This window comes from Petromyzon marinus, chromosome 34, assembly GCF_048934315.1.
Source record: "Petromyzon marinus isolate PM22_M1 ecotype Great Lakes invasive population chromosome 34, UKy_Petmar_22M1.pri1.0, whole genome shotgun sequence".
Lineage (NCBI taxonomy): Eukaryota > Metazoa > Chordata > Hyperoartia > Petromyzontiformes > Petromyzontidae > Petromyzon > Petromyzon marinus.
Window position 1 is genome coordinate 3,031,096 of NC_133700.1, and position 20,423 is coordinate 3,051,518.

Below are 20,423 nucleotides of genomic sequence, written 5' to 3' on the forward strand. Positions count from 1 at the left end.
CCCCTCATTAATAATCATGAGCGGGTGACGTCACTCCACATGCCGCACCCCTCCACAATAACCATTAGCGGGGGTGACGTCACTCCACATGGGGCAACCCCCTCATTAATAATCATGAGCGGGTGACGTCACTCCACATGCCGCACCCCTCCACAATAACCATTAGCGCGTGACGTCACTCCACATGGGGTAACCCCCCCCCCCCTCCGTCATTAATAATCATGAGCTGAACAATTTTTCTATTGAATATTTCAGATTTACTGCAATATACACTGGTCCCTTTGGACGGGCAAAAGAGTTCGTTAGTGTATAGAGCCCCACTCTTAACAGCTCTTGGGTGCAGCGGGGGAGTGTGACCAGCGGACAGACACGACGCTGTCAGTTAAGGCCGTTAAGGAATTTGAAATGTAGTTTAAGTGATGATTTTAAGGACATTTTTTTTTTTAAATGTGAAAGGGCAGTTGGAGTTCAGTAACCACCTGGAGGGGAAGGAGAGTGGTTGGGTTGTGAGAGCTCTACGTGAAGTTATATCATCATCGCAGTGTCAGAGAGAAAGCAGGCACGAGAACGATTGTTCCAATATGTGGAACAGTATGTTTTATTAAATTGTTACTCATTTGGGTTCAAACGTACACAATTGTCGGAGTTTTACTGTTTATACATAGTAAAATTGAGGCGACGTTTCAGTATCAAACAATACTCCACACCGAAGCTTTCGTGACTGCAGGAATTCATATTATTGGGTCTTTCGGTAAAGTCACGTAAACAGGTTCAAAGAAAACAAAATTAAAAACTACGACGTTTCGATGGCAACGTCCTAGTTTTTTTTGTTATTTTCTTTGAACCTATCTACGTGACTTTACCGACAGACCCAACAATATAATAACAGGTCCCTGCAGGGTGGGCTGGTAGGACAAGTCTCTGCGCTGTCTTGCTGATTTTACACCCAACAGCACGAGATTTCACTTCGTTAAAGTATTGAAAGGGGACGGACGGACACATTAATCTATTGCAGGCTGGTACACTCAGTTTACAACTTCGTTCCTACCAGTAATACTCCACACCCTCAACTCTCCATGAGCGATGGGCAAGTTGTAGAGAGAGTGGAGTTTCCATACCTGGGTACTTAATGGCCAACTCCGGTTTCGCAACAAAGGTCTGGCTCAGAATCAGCCGAGTGGCATTCTTTTCGTCAGCTGCGTAACGCTGCGTAGAAGCTACCTGGTCTGTTGCTTCTTTGGGTGCTTGCGAAACGTGGACCTCTCGAATGGAACATCTGCACCGGTTTGAATTTTTTTGACTCGCCTGGCTAAGATCCATCCGTGGTTTAACCAGGCTGGATTGTGTGGGGAGCTCACTTATCCTTAAATGGTCTGGGCACATTCTCATCGATTGAACTCCCTGATGTAGCCCGCATGCGAAAGTAGCTTTGACCGGACAATCAGAATCTTCATTCAGCATATTTATTTATCCTGGATAAAGCCGATGAGCTATGAAGCTCATAAGAGACTAAACAGGCGCGGCACGGGCTAGAGAATAGATAGACTGATTGTCCTGAAGACTGGTAGCAGCAGTGTCAAGATCGGCCTCTGTGGAGGAGTCTCGTGAAGGACGCTACTGGAACAGTTGGCAGCAGTCGCCCGCCAACAACAACGGAGGACAGAGGAGCGACCGCTGACAACGAGCGGACCGCTGGGCGTCTAAAACACAGCAAGTTAGGCACTGTTGGTGCATGTGCCGAGTCATCTCAGTCAACCCATAAGCACCTGGGCCTGTTCCGTGACCTGCCAGCGGGCGTTCGACACTTCACGTGGCATCGGAGTGCCCCTGGCCTGGCACAGGCGCAAATAAGTGGTTAATATTGGCGGCTGTTCGTATTATTATTGTTGGTGCCCTAAATAAAGGAGGCACGTGTCCAAGAAGATGGGGAGCGGGGCCCTGGAGGAGTCACGTGTTCAAGGAAGCGTTACTTCTGGGTGTGAGTTACGTGACCCAGAAGGCGGGGCCCGCACGGAGTCACGTGCTCCAGAAGGCGGAGTGGGGGGGGCTTGGAAAGAGTCACGTGCTCCAGTAGGCGGGAACCAAGGTGGGGGGGCGGGCTTGGACAGAGTCACGTGCTCTAGAAGGCGGGAACCGAGGGGGGGCTTGGAAAGAGTCACGTGCTCCAGTAGGCGGGAACCGAGGGGGGGGGGGGCTTGGAAAGAGTCACGTGCTCCAGTAGGCGGGAACCCGGGGGGGGGGGAGTCACGTGCTCCAGAAGGCAAGGCCCGTAAGGAAGTCACGTGTTTCCGCTCCACACAGGGTACCCCCTCCCCCCTGGCACTTTCGCTGCGGCGGTAGAAGTCCGGGAGAGCGAGGCGTGTCGCACCTGAGGCGAAGTCTCGGGGTTCTGAGAGCGGAGCCGAGTCGCGAAAGTGCCCCGCGAAAACCCGCGTCCAAGCCCGGTCGGTCCTTCACCGCGCCGTGAGTTGTGATTTGTTTGGTTTATGAGCGGACGCGGATTGCGTTTGTACTTGGTAGAGCGGATAAGCAGACCACGCTATTTGCTCGTTGCCGATTGGTAGGTTTGTGCGGCGCGTGGTTGCGTCAGCCAATGAGGAGCGCGGATTTGCGCCGCTCTACGCGTGCGGACTGAGAAATGTAAGTCGTGTCCGAGGCTCCTTTCCCATGTTTTGTGTCGCGTGGGGTTAAGTGCACCTAGCTTGGCACGTTGACGCTTGTCAGGTGTGGCCTTCGTCAGTTCGCCAGGAGCTAACCTATCGTGTGTGCGTTGGCTCGGGTGTTTGTTAACCGGGGCCGGTGAGAAAAACATTTTCCTTACCGAGGGCAGAATAGGACCTTCAAATACTTGTGTCGGGCAAACCACAACCGCACATTGACCACGCACGCCTCGCTCACTGCAACAGGGGGGGGGCCTTTAAGTGACAAGTGACAGATTTAAAACAAAAAAAATCCTCCCCTCCAATGCGCCATCTGTGCGGGCTAAAGCTGCTTTCAGCAAGCATCACGTCGTTTCAAGTGGCGAGCCTTGTGCAGCCGCTGGCCGAACGTCCCCACGGCTGCTGGTATCCGCTGGAATCGTCGCGCGTGCGGACTATCCGACTTCGATGTAGGCCGTCTAGACTTCAGGGTCTGTTAAAAGTTTGTCGAGACTAAAATCACAGCTCGACTATAATTGGGAGGTGCGTGCCACGTGTAAACTGATATGGGCATCTGTGTGCGTGGCATTGAATGACAACCGAATTTGGACGCAAATTATGTAAATCATTGGGTCTGTGAGGCGTAGCGACCCTTTATTGCGGAACTGTCCTGTAACTGCAACGATCAGACAATCTCCAGAATACATTCTGGCCCATCTTAATCATGAAAACCTGTTCTCAAAATATAACAGGGTCTTGCTGGCTGTCGTACGGTGTTTACTCGGTGTAATATTGACTTTTGTAGTATTCGGCAACGCCTAAAAGGTTATGTAACGGTGAATCTAGTATTAGACACACCCCAAGTTGCATTATACCTTGCAATAAAGTTCAGCTGAACTGGAGATGATTTGTATTGGAGAACAGGATTAATTATTTTACTTTACAAACTGAATTTGTTACGTTTTTAGCTTCCGCGTTTAGCCTAAAATATATACAGTATAGGGAAGTCGAAGGTTACACATACCTAGCGTATATGCATGCCTTTAAAGTTATTTCCTGATTCATATTATGCATGTGGATCTGGCAACTAGATTACCATGTGCCACTTGCGACTGGATTTTAGCAAAGATTAAACAAAACGATGTTTCATGGAAAAGTGAAATTTACACATGGGCTTAATTTAACACGTGACAGAAATACAGGTGTATTCATGGTGAAGTATATTTGTTTTAACCAAGCGAGAACTTGATAGAGCAGTACCTGGGGTCACCAACATGGCAAAGCAATACATGCAATCAAGTACAGCAAGCGAATTTAAAATAAAAGCAAAGACATTTCTGGAGAAATCGAAAAAGTTGCATTGGCAAGTCTTTCAGTCCATGTAAACCCGTTTTCGTAGAGTGCTGGCTGTAGGTAAATAAAGATAGCAGATTGAAAAATACTGTAGAGTTGTTGAACATGATGTACAGTATGGTAATTTGTTATAGCTTAATGCTTGCCAGGAAGACTGTACTGCTGCTTTAAATAAAGAGCCTTAGACATCGTCAAAAGTTCCAGTTAGGCCTGCTGAACCACGCAGCCAGATTTTGCCTTGGGATATGCGGAAAACGATCACTCAAGAGTCACTGACTCTTGACTGATAGCTAGTTATCTCTTGCAAGTTGTTATCAGGTGGAGTGCTATGTTTTAAATACAGTTCTTTAGGCATCCCTGTGTATCATGCAATTGAAACCTGCACAGGCTATTGTACTGTACTATTTTTGTATTGCAGTTCTGTAATTGAATTGGGCTCCAAAATGACCAATTGCATTTGTGTACAATGGCTTTAATAACTCTCTTGGTCACAACAGTGAAGGGAAATTGGAAAACACATTTTGGTGCAATGTGCTCAGAATCCAGACTCTAATTGTTCGATTGGAAGTGTGAATTCACAGGGAACAGTACCGGTAATCAGAAGTCAAATTGGTGTCTTAGGAAATGCAGTTTCCCTTAAAGCGGCATCTGTGCTGTGCAAGATGATGACGCAATGAGCTTGGAGATCCTTATTTTAAATAATGAGCTATTAGATAGTTTGCCGTATATTCTTCCATATATGACACATTTCACGAGTGATTAGATGAATGAACAGTGATACAATTATATTAATAGTATACGCTTTACCATAGTAGTTGCCATCCAGTATTCCTTTTTTAAAATTAGAATGCAACATTTAAAGGGGCAGCCGAACGATGCATTTTTACACAAATATTTAGAGAATTTCTGTAAAAAAAAAGCTGTTTTATGCAAAGTGGTGCACATAAATAACCTGTTCTCCCAGATTATGGGCTGGATTCTGCTTGTGGGTTCTGCTTGAGCACTTCTGTTCTGCCCTATGCTGCATTTGCTGCAGATTTCCCCAGCTTTGCTGCATGAGACGAGGGCCATCACCCGGTGCCGATTCCTCGTCGGTTCATGGTGTTGAGAGAGTTTCGTGTACTAAGCTGCCAGCATGCCGGTCCCGCCGCCGCCGCCACCCCCACCACCACCACCCCCTCCCCCGAGTTTGTCAAAGGTGCGTGGATTCCTGTTTCTGTACTCTCGTTCGTCCGCATTGTCTCGGTATGCAGTGGCACTTTCAACGTTATCGTCCGTCTACAATTCGTAACTAAGGTTACGTTCGTTACGTAAACGTAACCTTGGCAGAAACACTGTCTATTTGTCGTTAGCTTGTTATAACAAGCTTCCAAAAATTAACTTCATTTTTAACCCCACTTACTCGCAAATACTTGTTATCAGTGCATACTGTGCAGTTCCTTGTTTCACAGTAAACTGGGACATTAGCTAAGCGGCTCAATTCATGTGATTGTTAATTATTTGCATTAGTTTTTTTAATTGTATTATGAACATCCCTAATATCTAACAACATCCTTAAATATGGCAAAAGGAATGTGATTTTTGATTTAAAGCTTTCGTGACTACAGGGATTCACATTCCTGGTTCTTTCGGTAAAGTCACGTAGAAGGGCCTGATGATGATTGCTTGTGTTGCAGTCGAAACGTCGTGAGAATTTTATTGTTTTATATTTTTATCATTTTATTGTTTCCCTTCTACGTGAATTTACCGAAAGAACCGGGAATGTGATTTATTTACATTTAACCTTTACAGTCACTGAGGGTAAAACATGTTTTTCAGAAGAGCTAATGACTGAACTTGCAATTGTTCATAGGTTACATGTTGATGATATATACATTAAAACAAATTCTGCACCCACAATACAACTCAACAAACACGTCCCATTCTTTGACAATTCCATAGAGAATGTGTAAATGTAGAACTCAGCTAAATGCGGATGTAGGAGGTCTTTTTACTGTGAATATGACATTCTGAACTGTGGACCCTGTGAGATGTTCAAAGTGCACAGAATACAGCTCTGCAGTTTCTAAACAGAATGTAGTTGTATCTGCCAAAAATAACTCTTCTAAATTGTCAATTTAGTTATATGCACTAGTTTCAAAACCCCTCTTTTTAGGGTACAAATTGAAGTTCACCTCGTGAATCTTTCCCATGTGTTGAATCCAGGTGAATTGATTATTGGATGCGATTCAACAGAAGCACCATGTGCAGAGTACCGCTTCCCTCCTCTGTTACCTGCCGGGCTATGGAACTGGCAGTTAATGTTACATACGTAAACTTTAAATACCAGTTGGCAGCCCATTTATATGATGTGTATTTTTTTTTAAGACTTCATCTGCAAATATTCTTTGGGTCTTGGGGTAAAGTCACGTAGATAGGTTAAAATTAATACAAATGAAATAAACAAACTACGGCGTTTCGATCGCATCACAAGCAGTCGCCTGATGACGACCGCTTGTGTTGCGATTGAAACGTCGTAGTTTTTGGTTTGTTTATTTTTTGTGAATTTTAACCTATCTACGTGACTTTACCGAAAGACCCAAAGAATATTAATTCTTGCAGTCATGAAAGTTTTAAGTCAAGATTTAATCTGCAAACAAAGAAAAGTTATCTTAAGAAGAATTAAACTCGCTCATAAAATTTAAGATGAGACAATTAAGATCGAAGTTTTTCTGAAAGTTAGATAGTTAAAACGTGCAATAAAATATATATTTTTGCTGCATATTTCACACTATTCATTGCTCTGATAAAACACCAGTCCTTGAGCCAGCCAGCCACCTCGACAACAATTTAACTATTTTTACAATTGCAATGGTTTCCTGCCTTGTAAATTTGGGGAATATTCTCTGTGAATTTGCCAGAGATTAATTTTATGTAATGAAACTTGACAGACATGGTAATGATCGCAAATGTAATGCAAACGCAGTTTTAAAATTATATATTAATGTACATTTCTGGCTCATGGCACAGACAAAATTGTGCAATCCTAAATAACATAAGTGAGAATACAAACAAGAAAGCAACTACAGATCAAAGAATAATGATTAAATGGAACCATCAACCATGACTATTTGGTGTGCATTGTCACATACTCAGTGTATACAACTAGACGGTTGTTTTGGGAGACTTGCCGTGCTATTACCTACCAAGAACGTCATTGCACTCTATCTTGTCCTGCAGGCGAACTCTGACCCACCAAAGCTGTCTCGCGATGAGAACAAAGGACGTGGGGCCTTGCTGTCGGACATCCACAAGGGTGCCCGCTTAAAGAAAGTCGTCACCAACGACCGAAGCACACCCATAGTGGACAGCAGTACGTGCAGTGCAGCCACACAGGCCAGGGAGCTGTGCGTGTCTGGGAGGCATGGGCAACCACGTAACACTTGTGGGAACAGACACTGCATTTACGTATGGAAGTGTGCCGCGCAAGACATCTCTGTAAATAATATCTTGACCTGTTCTATTCTTGCGTACAGTGGTAATGTGTTCAGGAGCTAAATGTGCATGTCGAGGTCTGCTCGCCACCAGAGGGCTTCAGAAGAGAGTTTGCATAGTTTTGATATTCCTTCATTAAAAGAGTGGAGACTAAGGGTGGCTTACTAATATAGTCCATATCTATGGGACCTTTTTTGCTTGGAATAAAAATTATGAAAAAGAATAAGCTTTAATCTTTCTGCCAATGATACAGGTTTTAAAATGTTCAAACATAGTTTTCTTGCATGGCCACAATCGCACTGTGCCTTGATCTTAACTTGTTGGTCATCCACAATGTATCACAATTTATCAAGGTATGAGTTTTTAGCACGGTTGTCTTTTTTTGAAGGTTTTCTTAAGTCACTGTTGCAACCTATTTAATATCAACCTCCGATTTGCCTCAAGTGGCCTCCCCCTCGGCAAGTCCATCTGTTGAACTATAGAAAAGGCGAACTTCTCTTCTCTTGTCGCAACTCCAGTGGTCTGGAATTCTCTCCCTCCTCCCTTGCTTGTGCGCATTTGGTGTCGTTGTCTCCCCGCGCTGCTTAATGTGCCTTTTAAGTCCAATTTGTGCACGTTACAAATTGAATTGGTGAATATTTTTACAAATAGGAAATCTCTCCTGGAAATGGACACCTCGGCCTTCAATACATTTTTGTTTCAAGAACCCAATACACAAGACGCAAACATCAAAGAGATAAACACAAGTCACGAGCATGCAACAAAGCCGGAGCAGTACGCCCTCAAATAAGGGAGCGTCTGGAGGCACTTGGGCTTTCTGCCCTTCCACCATAAGGGCAACAATCGTGAGCGGCAGATTTGCAGGAAAAGAAAGAAGAGGGAAGAAGGGGAGGGTGGGGGGGATAACGTAGCGAAACCTCAGCATTCTTAAAGTCCATTCATCATTGTCCGTATGACCGATACGCGGGGAACACTAATGTAATTGTCTTTGAGCTCTTTTGGCATCTCATTTAATCACTGAAGCCCTAGTTCTGTTTCAGCCATGTTACCATTGTACAGTGATAAAACACAACTAAGCATTTTCATCTGGACAATATTTTCTCCAGTGGGTTTTAGATTTATGATCTTTTACCCCCATTGATGGAAATGTATCATTGCCCGAGGCTCTAAAAAGCAATAAACCTTTCAACAACAAGTAAAAAAAAAATTCCATACCTTTGGCATTCAAAGCAGTAACTGGATATTAAGCCAACATTTATTTTTCATTTCATCTGATGTATATAATCATTTAATGACCTTTGTCAATCCACTGCTGAATGAAGGCCTCCCCATGATGTGCAAGTCATTGGCATTGTTTTCTGTAAGTCACACTAGGCAGTTGAGGTTGGTGAAGGTGAGTGCCCAGAATCGGTCAAAAATTTCACTCGCCTCTAATTCTAGACTTTGCCAGGAATCACACTCAAGTGGCGTTCACCACTCTGCCACCACCCCTGCAATATATACTACTCTATAATACCCAATGTGTTAACAGCCAAACTGTTTAAAATGCCGCATGTCTCAACCCACATACGGCACCACTTCAGCTGATTTAAAGCTGCTGAAGATAAATCTGTAAGCCAGCTGATTTTTTTAGCACAAACGGAACTTGGTGCGTTCCTGATAAGGCAGCAAAATGGAAAACTCTGGCTTGTGCGTTAGAGAACTGCTTTCTCCCTTCCCTTTGCTGTAACATTTGACAGTTATTACAATTTTGTGAAGACTCCGGCTAGTTTTACATCCAATGGAAAATATCTGCCTCGAATTACATAATACAACATATGTGCATGAACAAGGTATTATTTAAGTAGCATTTCCAAATTATAATAAAGTCCTTTGTTGATCCAGGAAATCCTGAATTCCAAGATACGTTTTTATCTGGGTCATGCACTGGATTGTTTGTCCAATCCCGTGGTATGTGGGAGCATACAGAGTACCTCAAGAAAAAAAAACATCCAAAGGACTAACACTGTAGTTTTAGTCGACTTGCTGTATTGCCATCTACTGACCAATTCGAAGCCCAACAAGTTTTTACGTTTCCCAAATGTGTGTGTGGTCCACCAAAGGTATTCACAATCATGCCCTTCTGACAATATTGAATTATCTAATGATGTAAAACGTGAAGGCTATTCTCTATATGCCAGTAACCCACTTCTGACAGTTAAAGGGAGCATAGAGTCGGTTTCATTTTTCCATGTGTCACATTGTGATAACCGAGACTCAGTGTGGGAAGACACCCATGTATTACAAAAGATATGCTCTTTTCTATTTATCCGCATCGTCACCTGACCAGGCCACCAAAATCAGTGTTGATTACTTTAAAATATCCGTTGATTCAGCGCATGTGCTAACTTGAGCACTGTAAAACCAATTGTGATGCGTCAATGCAATGAGAATTTGCTTCACTTCTGATGTTGCATGACGTCAATCTACTTGGCTAAAGTATTTGATGTCGCCCTTTATTGTTGCATGCCAGAGCCAAAAATTGGGGGTGGAGGAGGTGGCGGCGGAGGAGGAATGGGAGGGGGAGGAGGCATGGGAGGGGGGGGAGGCCCTCCAGGGCTGGGTGGACTCTTTGCGGGAGGGATGCCTCAACTGAAGTCTGCCGGTGGTCGCGGTGCAGCAGGTGAGTTGGACCAAACTCTGCACAGGCCTAGCAAAACGTTTGAAATACACCGTACCTATTTTGTTATTCTTAAAAACACTTACATTTATTCTGAGATAATTTGATGTTTAATGTTGCGACTTGAAAATACGATTTTGTTTATTCCTGGCCATTTTTGTTTGGCAATCTTTAAGGATATTATAGTTTTGAAGACTTGTCCTTTTAAACGCTTTTGTACCCTTAAATGAGAGCTTGATAGGTGTAATAAAAATAAAATATCGCATGTTTTGTTAAGTGTCGCAGTTTTTTGGGGGGATATACTTTATAAAATATACACCATCAGGTCTGACGAGATGTTTAAAGGACGACAGTTTTACATGGCTCTCAGCAATGTCTATAACATGAGTTTCATATCAAGCGAGACATGTTTTGTTTGATACATTATTTATATGTGCGCTTGTTTTAAACATTGTACCCAACATATAGAGCATTGCAGTGAGCATTAGAATACCTGTATACTGAAGGGATTGCAGTGACTCATGTTGTGTTGCCACACCCATGCGATTGCCAACATTCACTCAGCTTACAGAGAAGGTACAAAATAAAACTTGTCAAACGAGAAAATCCATTTTGAAAGTCACCTATTACCCTTAAAAAGCTTTCATAATGTTTAATTTAAACTAACTACGTTTTTGTTTCGATTTAAAGCTGTCGTGACTGCAATGATTCATCTTCTTTGGTTCTTTCTTTTGTTCTTTCTTTTGTTGTGGCCGAAACGTCGTGAGAATATTATTGTGTTATTTTATCAATTTATTATTTTATTCTCATTCTACGTGACTTTACCGAAAGAACCAAAGAAGATACGTTTTTGTTTTATTTGATCAATTATTTTTTACAAATCCCCTGAGTAGGTTACATTCAGTAAATAAATGCACATACTCTTTATTCTAAACACATATGTCTTATTGCCTTAATTACTTGGGATGCATCTTTAAGTACTCATCTTAATAGATGTGATAAAAGACTGTATATTAAACGTTAACCTAGTAATTTGCATGCTCTTTTGACGCAGACTCTGGTGCGGGCCGTGCCCCTGTGATGCCCCCTGGTATGAGGACTCGCCCCAGTGACCCGCCAGACTCTGGCCTCTCTTCAGAAACCCCGAAACCTGTTGGCATGCGGTTGCCAATGCCACCCATGGCCAATCCGCCTCGTGGCAACCCACCTACCGGCCCATCGCCACGGCCTGGGATGGGGCCGCCGCGTCTCCCGCTCGGCAAACCAGGAGGAGGAGGCGGAGGATTCCCCCCTCCGCCACCTCCCGTCATGTCCCAGCCTCCTCCCCCACCTCCACCTCACTCCAACAGGCAGAACCTCCCGCCCCCACCACCACCTGCCAGTGGCCGACCGTTGCCTAACCCACCGGATGGCCGACCACCACCCCCACCAGGCCCCAGCCGACACCAAGGTGCAAGGTCGAGTCCAGCATTGCCACCGCCGCCACCACCCAGCAGAGGAGCGCCGCCATCTGTACCCACCAATGGCGGTGAGCTTTTGCCGTTCTTAGAATTTGTCACCTCTCGTTAACCTGGGAGTGCAGCAGTGAACACTGGAATCCCAGATAATATCCTGACCATGGAGTGGCTTCAAGAAGCAATCTTCTTTAAGTGTTAATGCCCAATGTAATTATAGTTTGAGAGCTGTCAATGTGAAGACTGTACACTTAAGGGAAATAGGAACTCGCCCGTATATTTGCACATTATTGACCGCAGTTCAAGAACCTCATTTGCTTAAACAGTGTTTCTGTTGTGTTTGAGCACTGTCTTTGTCTCCGTATTGCCTTATGTCAACATACTCAATATTTTAATAGCACTATGGCCATAATGTATATTATTTCTGACAATTCAAGAAAGACTAAAAGAGAAGCACCACTGGTAATTGATGTCAAGACAATAGGGTGGTTTGCGTGTGTCTCGTTTGTCCATTGTATTGCAGCAAAAATAAAAAAATATATAATGTGCATCAATTCACAAACACCGTGGTACTGTCACTGAGATGCAGTAGAAATAATCCATGTTGCTCTGTTAACTGTTATTTTTGATGAATGCTCTACTCAGCCATGCTTCTGCTCCTCAGTTGACAACTGCTTACGTCTGTTACAGGACAAAGGGGGGGTCCACCGCCTCCCCATTCGAGGGCACCGCCCCCTCCAGCAAGGGAACAGCCGAGAGACAACTCTAGCAAGTCAGGTGGGATCCCAAGTTGATTATCTTGGTGTCAAACATTAAATAATATACCTCGCTGGCACAAACAGCATGGTTAGTTTTTTTTAAGTTGGTTGGGATTGGAGCTTCTTACACTGGGAACAATGGTCTCACACAGCGCAATAGTTGGCAAGACACCCAGTTCCCTTTTTGAGGCAGAACTGAAAATAAGCTAATTAGTGACCACTTTTTAACAGAAGCGAAGCATGCAACTTTGAACCCTTGGTCAAGGAAATAATTGTGTTATTCTACTGTGAGCTTTGTGATAACATGTGGTTAGAGGATTGTGGTGCAAGTTTAATACTTTGTGTTAATTCGTATATAGGCGTCCTTCGAGTAACGCGCTCAAGAAAAAAAAACAAACGTAAAATGAAAAATGTGCAAATGAAATAATGATTTTCGTTGATAAAAATTAAGTAAAAAAAATATTCCTGATGGCGTCACCGTGTCATGGCAGCGCCCGGTGTCACGGGCTGGGCGTAGCCATTGTAGGTCTGCTGCCTCTCTTTGCATCGTGCGTGCTGCTGCTACAAGCAGCCCACAGAGAAGCATTTAAGAACCTCTGAAGTTACTACTTATTAAGTAATCTTTCAAATCTTAGCTATTACTTGTTTTAAAACTCCTTATCAAGTATTTTTTGTAATGTTAGTAATATTTTATTAGTAAGTATTACATTCATACGGATTTTGTAAATTCAGGGATAAAATAATGAAATACATTTTTCTTCGGCAACACCCCCCTCCCTTATAACATGTCTATGGGAAAATAGGCATCGTGCAGTGTGATTCGATTTACACGCAGTTTTCAGGAACGCATGTCGCGCGTTAAGCGAAGGATGTCCGTTTTCATAAAAAAGTACAATTGCATATCATGGTAATATTAAGTTATGCATATAGTAAGTAGTCTTTGGTATTGAATACATTGTTGATGACTACGTCAGATTGGACGTTGTTAAAATTTGCATTCTGAGTTGGCTGTGCGTGTCCAAAGCTGCGTCAGTCACATCATCACCACCATACATGGGTAGATAGCCCAGAGGTGTGTCCACTGCACATTTTGTCATTTGTTTCCACTTTCCTCTGTCTTGTGCCAGTTCACTCAAGTATTGCCACAGCTTTCTGGCACCAATCTCTTATGTCGCCGTTAAGCCATACTCTGTTAGGTGTTCCTCTCGCTTTACGGTTGCAGCATCAGTCACAGCCCCTGTAAAATGTGCGTGTTGGTGTGTCCAGGTGCCTTGCCCCCTCCGCCCCCTCCAATGAGGTCCGACACCCGTGGGCCTCCTCCCTTGCCGCCCTCCCGGATTGGACAGCCGCCGCCCCCCCCTCCACCTGTTCACATCAGCCAATCGTCAGGGCCTCCTCCCCCTCCACCACCAGCACACAGGAATGAGAGTGTGAACAAGAGAGGTAGGGAAGCAAGCATCTTTGATGAGCAGCTGATAAATGTTCCCACGATGTCATTTTTCACAAAGCGATACAAATATAATTTCGTGATAACTGATATATTGATGATCATGACTCCTATACCTTAATTGTATTTCACATTTTTATCATCTTTTTTTTGTGTTTTCATTTACTTAAAATAATGACTAAGGATTGTTTAAAAGTAATTCAACTGCATTTCACTTTAAGCCTGTAACGTTACAATCTGTAATGCTTTCATGCACATGGTATCAAAAAATGATGTTATAAAATTACCATACTATCAATGTCTGCCGGAAACGATTTACAAGGCTATCATTTAATGAATGCTAGTTATTTTAGAACGTTAATACAATTTGTATTGTGATTTCATAAATATTAAGACAGCTTTAGCCATAATAATCTCGATATGGCGATTTTTTTTTTTTAAACAGGATACAATTATTGTGGGTCTTGTATCATAGTGTCCCAATATATTGGCGTAATCTTACCTAACAGCAATAGGTGGTTGGGTGATTCACTCAACGAATACATCCTCAGTTGGGTATTGAGAAACAACACATTGAGTTAGGCTGGTGAACAGTGGATTCAACACGAACAAGAGTCACCCTGAATACACCCACATCTGTTGGATCTCGGAAGCTATACAGGGTTGATGGCTGGTTCGCGTTTGACAACCTCGTTGGGCTGTAAAGTGCGGCTAGAAGATGATTGTGCCTCGTGTCATCCCCTTGGATGTGTGGATTTTCTCGGGGTATTCAGGATTCCTTTGGCACGACCCTGCATAATCATGAATGGAATGGCCCAAACATCCTAATGTCCAGACTCCCCCAATGTCCAGACTCCCTCCTCCTGATGAATAACATGTCGCACTTTTTTATACTGCTCCTTTAAGATACCATTGTATTAATGTCTTTAAATCGACATTGTATCTACTTTCAATTGCTGTTTTGTTGCGTCATTGAGAAGTTCTCAGGGAAATAATTGGGTTGATTAGTTTTAATGTGTTCACACAATAACAATGAGTTCAAAGTAACATATTAATGCATTATTAACACGTAAGAAAATTAGCCTACTGGGTATTTCCAAACATCCCAGTAAAGCGAGGTACATTTGTGACTAATCATTTGCATATGTAACTACCTATGGAAGTAGCTCGTTGGCATGAAATATCTGGAAAATAATCCCACTTACGTGAACATAGTTTTCTAGAATGGTATACAATGACACTATAATAGAACATCGTCATGATCATCGTATCATTGGCTACATTATTCTTTTGACCATTTACCAGATTAAGGGATATATCTTCTCGTGAATTTGTCCTGGTGGTTATGTTTTCCTAATAGATGTTCACAAAGCTTTGACATCACTGCACACAGGTATATAATTTTAAGAATTGAAACGCCTGCAGGACAATGCATGTCCGTGTACTTATGTGTGCGTGCATATGCTTGTGACAAAACATGGACATTATTAATGTGCATTTCCCTGTCTTTGTTGTAGATGACTTTGAGTTGAGGTTTTCTTTCCGTCCTCTCAATGAACTTCCACCTCCAGAGCCTTACAATAACTTTCCGAAGAATTACCCCAGCAAAGCGGCCAAAGGTAGCATGTAAACACACATTTCCCATTCAGACACATTCACATAATTTTTATTTTCAACATAGCGTTGTCAATACGGCTGTGTCTACACATGCATGGGCTTTGTTGAGCACAATCAAAATCTGACCTGACCACTATTAAATCCTGGCATTTGTCAGTTTGTTACAGTTATGGTAAGCCATTGGAGAGCTAATGTCATGACCTTTGTCAGTAGCTATTACTGTATGATGAAATAGAGTGAATTTTCTTATCGCAATAAAATAGTGAATACAGGAATATGAATAATGCATGTTTGTTGCTCAGCGTGGTTGACGTTTGTGTTTATTCTCTTCACAGGTGATCGATAAGTGTTGTCTCCTCCACCGACCCCAAAGATGACTTAATTGTTTTCAATGCCTTTTGTATCCTGACCTGCCTGGAATCTGGGAATTATGGTGTATTTTTAAGGGCTTTTTTTTGGTATTTTCTTGATTGTGTTGTTTGGTTTTCATGCAACACTTTGTAATTTCAGACTGTTTTTATTACAATGCAGAATGCCTCAGTGCCTTTTGTTTTATTTTACCATGGAAATTAATGCTTGATGTAAATGTAAAAAAAGTACCTCGACTGCCTTGTTTTCTTTAATAGCCATGGACAGAAATATAGCAATTGTTTAATACACTTCTGACAGTTGTGCTAATTGACTGTTCCTTTTATGCCATTGTATTAACAAAGTTGTGCTTGTTAATATTAATGGTGAGCAATACTAACCTTGACTTCTAAAATGCTGTACTTTTGTGCCTACCGTTTTGTGCGTTATGGCGAAGGCAAAATGCACATAATGATGCGACTATAAAACATTCTCCTGTTACTGCGTTCCTTAGAGGGTCCAGGAAAACGTGAATGTGGCTGACAAATTTTCAGTGAATATTTTATCGTTCCATCTTGTTTTTTTTCCTGAGAAAATGAAGCTTGAAAACTCTTATCTACAATTTTAATGTGGCCAGCTGATATGTTATTTTATATGTGTGAGAGTTTACAGATTCTTAAGAGTCTGTAATCTGGTATATATGTCAAATTCAGTCAATGTAAAATCATGAATGGTTGTCTAGTCATGCCTAGGGAGGTGCTGCCTAACACAGCGAGTCTGCAAAGCTCCAAAAAAAAGTACGCCTTGATTAAAATTTATAGACGTGCTACCATAAAGCCTCAAGTATATACAGGGCAAATAACTAGTACAATGCTGAATCAGAAGATTTGTTTATACTGGAAGAATTTGATGAGCTATAAAGCTCTTTTGTACACATGTCATAGTGACATGCTACCAATATAAAAGAGGACTGCTTAATTATATGCACCAGTGACTGCAATGTTGAGTGGCGCAAGCAGCGTATTCATGAACAAGCGTCTCCAACCCACTGCTGTGTTGTATTGTGGAGCACCGAGCATTCAGGGAAAGATGCTTTTTGTGTTGAGAAGGATGGGTAGGACACCCAATACTGTTGGCTATGATGGAATACTCGTCGACCCGTCCACCTAGAGGAGTTGGAAATTGTGGTTCCTACTAGCCTATGTGAATGGAAATATACCATAACGTTCATTGCACACATATCATGTATAATTTTATATTTTAATTTTATGAAGGTTTCAGTAGCAAACATGCCTTGATATCTTTCTAGCTTACCTTCCCAACAAGAGCTGTGTGAAATGGAGGGTGAAAAAACAACTGTTAAACATTTTCTATCTATTTGATCAACATTTGCATCTAGACTTTGCAACTGTGGGCTTATTAACGTGTACTGTGTATTGAATGTTGGGGTCGCATGTATTTGTGCTTGTAAAATAAAATCCAATTTGAACACTGAAAATGTCTCGTGTAATTGCTTGAGTATTTTTTTGGTCTACAACAGCTGTCAATCGCCACAAAGTGGTGATGTCACCACTTTCTGGCAATTGAGTCCACTTGAAATGTCGTTGATTTGCCGACAGGTCACGGGACAAACCTCAATCCGTGTCATGGTTGAACCGACCGAGATGGCCTGCCACTTGTTTATTATACAGATCACATTGCTCCTCCTGCTTTGAACACGTAGTAGGATGGACAACAGGGAAATTAAAACTGTTTAGGAAGAAAGAGATTGGTGCAAGAGAGAGATTGGTGCAAGAAAGGTGTGGCACTACTTGAGCATATTTGCACAAGACAGAGGAAAGTGTACACGTGACGAAGTGTCCGATGGACACCTACGGAGTGTCTGCACATATATTGCGATGACGATGGCATAGAGGGCAGCAGGTTAGCAAAGTGATAATACTTGCGCCTCACATTTACCGACTCGGGCACCTTGTGTGAAGTTTGTATGTTCTCCGACTGTCCCTGCATTGGTTTCCTTCCGTAGCAAAACATAGTTTGATTTCAGTTTCTTTATTTTGGTATAGCCCTGTGAGCCATTCGGCTCTTGAATCGGGTGCAACCACAACAAACAAAAACACGAACAAGAAAAACATCTTAAAGTGACTATATGACTGTGACTGTGCAAACAGAAAATCCATGAAAAAAAGCAGCAAAAATATTCCTGAAAAAAGCACCGTACACCAACGCTGTGTGCAAAAAATCTTAGTGGGATGCAAGACAAACAACAACAACAACCACAAGAAAACTTAGATTAAGGCCATCAGTCTAACTCCGTACTACAACAAAACAAACATGTCCAAACCAAAAAACTTTTCGAAATCACCAAAAAAACAAAGCCATAATTGCAACGTAACAGTGATCACAAGGACTGTGACCGAATTGTTACAATAAACTACATAACATACAATGTAAGGGGCCGTCCATAAATTATGTCATGCGATTTTGGACTATTTTTCACCCCTCCCCCCTTCGTCACACGGCGTCACAAGTCAGACCCCTCCTCAAATATGACGTCACAAATTTATTTTGGTATAGCCCTGTCAGCCATTCGGCTCTGCCCCCCCCCTCAAAAAAATTAAAACATGCTTCAAATCGCTTTAAACTATTGTTATTGTAGTGCGTATTTAATGTGGCGCTGCACAACATTTCTCAAAAAGTATATTTAATTAAGTAGAACGTGTTGTCTATATTTATTTAAAGTTGCGCATTTTGATGTGACGTCACATTTCTCAAAGCCCCCCCCCCCCGTCACACATCGTCACACATCGTCACAAATGTCTGGTCTGACCCCACCCCACCCCCCCCTAGGTGCGTGACGTCATTTATGGACGGCCCCCTAATCAAGCATGGTATTGGCCAATCAACCGCAATGCTAAAACGTTACACAAGTTACTCCGTTGAGATTAGACACGGAAACATCGCACCTCACTGCGAACAGTCGGCGGGACCCTTTAAAAAATATATATTTAACACGCAAGGACACAAGCAAACGGAATGATCGATCCACTTTGCAACCGAGGAGGGATCGCGCAGTTGTGGATTCGACAGTACACCCTCCGATCTCCGCAGTGAACCCGGAATATAACGCAACACAAGTATAAAAGCGTGTTAATAATCACCGGGGTCGCTGTGGAGAATATAAGAAACAATAGCTCGGAATACAATGGGTCTCGTTAATCCATCCCTGCTCCATGTATCGATAGTTCAGTTTTAACGTGCAATTTTATTGAGACGTTGCGTGTTTGTCTTGGTGTGGTCTGGGCCTGCTTTTGGCCCCTTGTTTTGCTGCCTTGCCCAAGCTTGAGAATTTACTAACTTGTACAATTTGAACGCGTATATTTTACCTATTTTACGTATTTTTGTTTAGTGATTTGCTTAGGGGCCGTCCTTAAATGACGTCACGCACCTGGGGGGGGGGTCAGACATTTGTGACGATGTGTGACGAGGGGGGGGGTGTGATAAATGTGACGTCACATCAAAATGCGCAACTTTAAATAAATATAGACAACACGTTCTACTTAATTAAATAGACTTTTTAATAAATGTTTCTCTTACAACATCAGAGTGCAGCGCCACATTAAATACGCACTACAATGACAATAGCTTAAAACGATTTGAAGCATGTTTTATTTTGGGGGGGGGCAGAGCTTTGTGACGTCATATTAGAGGGGGGGTCTGACTTTTTGTGACGCCGTATGACGAGGGGAGGGGGGTCAAAAATCGTACAAAAAATCGCGTGACGTCATTTATGGTCGGCCCCTTACCTCACCCATGCTTTTCACCTATATCGTTGTTTGTACTGTTTTGGTGGTGTAACGTTCTGACCCGCTCCGACTGGACATCTGTGAAACAGAACTTTATAGCTCATCGGATTTACCCCCCCGGGATGAATAAATATTCTAATTCTGCTCCACTTCAAAACTAAAAGTTCTAGTTTACACAACCCACGGGCTCCACAGACTCTGAGTTATTAAAAATGTATAACGTTTCGGGAAATGGCCCTGCTTCATGGCATATCTACTGTAAAAGGCAATGACCCGATACGTCGAAGACTACATTTGTTTATACTGCAGATGGTGGTCCAGATGTCTTGTGACGCCCATTTAATTTCCTAAACCTTAATATTTTTCGTCAGGTTTCTCTATCATCTTTTTGCACTACCGTCATGTGTTTTTTTGTATTGTTTGTTGTTGCAACAGTTTAACCCGCCCCGACAGGACATCTGTGAAAAAACAAGCGCTTTATAGCTCATCGGATTCCCCCTCCAGTATAAATAAATATTCTGATTCTGATCATTTAACAAAACACAAAGGCGCTCTAACTGTATGACACTCACGCGTACAAGCATTCGCTAAATAAATACAATTATAAACAAATGAATATGCAAAGGAAAAATCAATTTGGGGGTACACAAGACATCTGGACCACCCTGCACAGTGCTGTTACTGCATTTTTTTTATTATTACACGCTTTTATTTAACTCACTGTCTGTTTTGATTTAAAGCTTTCGTGACTGCAGTGATTCATCTTCTTGGTTCTTTCGGTAAAGTCACGTAGAAGGGAAACAATAAAATAATTGTTTTTATATTTTTATTATTTTATTGTTTCCCTTCTGTTGTAATCCTCAAATCT

General features: G+C 42.4%; 1 protein-coding gene across 2 annotated transcripts; it reads left to right on the forward strand.

Annotated features, from left to right (window-relative positions):
* Positions 1-2,216: 2,216 nt before the first annotated feature.
* LOC116948583 (uncharacterized) lies at positions 2,217-17,247 on the forward strand. 2 transcript variants are annotated; one of them, XM_032965384.2, is made up of 9 exons: positions 2,217-2,463; positions 5,029-5,190; positions 7,212-7,344; positions 9,979-10,128; positions 11,180-11,653; positions 12,270-12,356; positions 13,604-13,780; positions 15,302-15,403; positions 15,737-17,247. In XM_032965384.2, the coding sequence occupies exons 2-9, from the start codon at positions 5,128-5,130 to the stop codon at positions 15,745-15,747; spliced, it is 1,197 nt and encodes a 398-aa protein (XP_032821275.2). In that variant the 5' UTR covers positions 2,217-2,463; positions 5,029-5,127; the 3' UTR covers positions 15,748-17,247. The 2 variants fall into 2 exon arrangements, with proteins under 2 accessions (XP_032821275.2, XP_032821276.2); XM_032965385.2 differs by lacking the exon at positions 2,217-2,463 and adding an exon at positions 2,487-2,640.
* Positions 17,248-20,423: the final 3,176 nt, after the last annotated feature.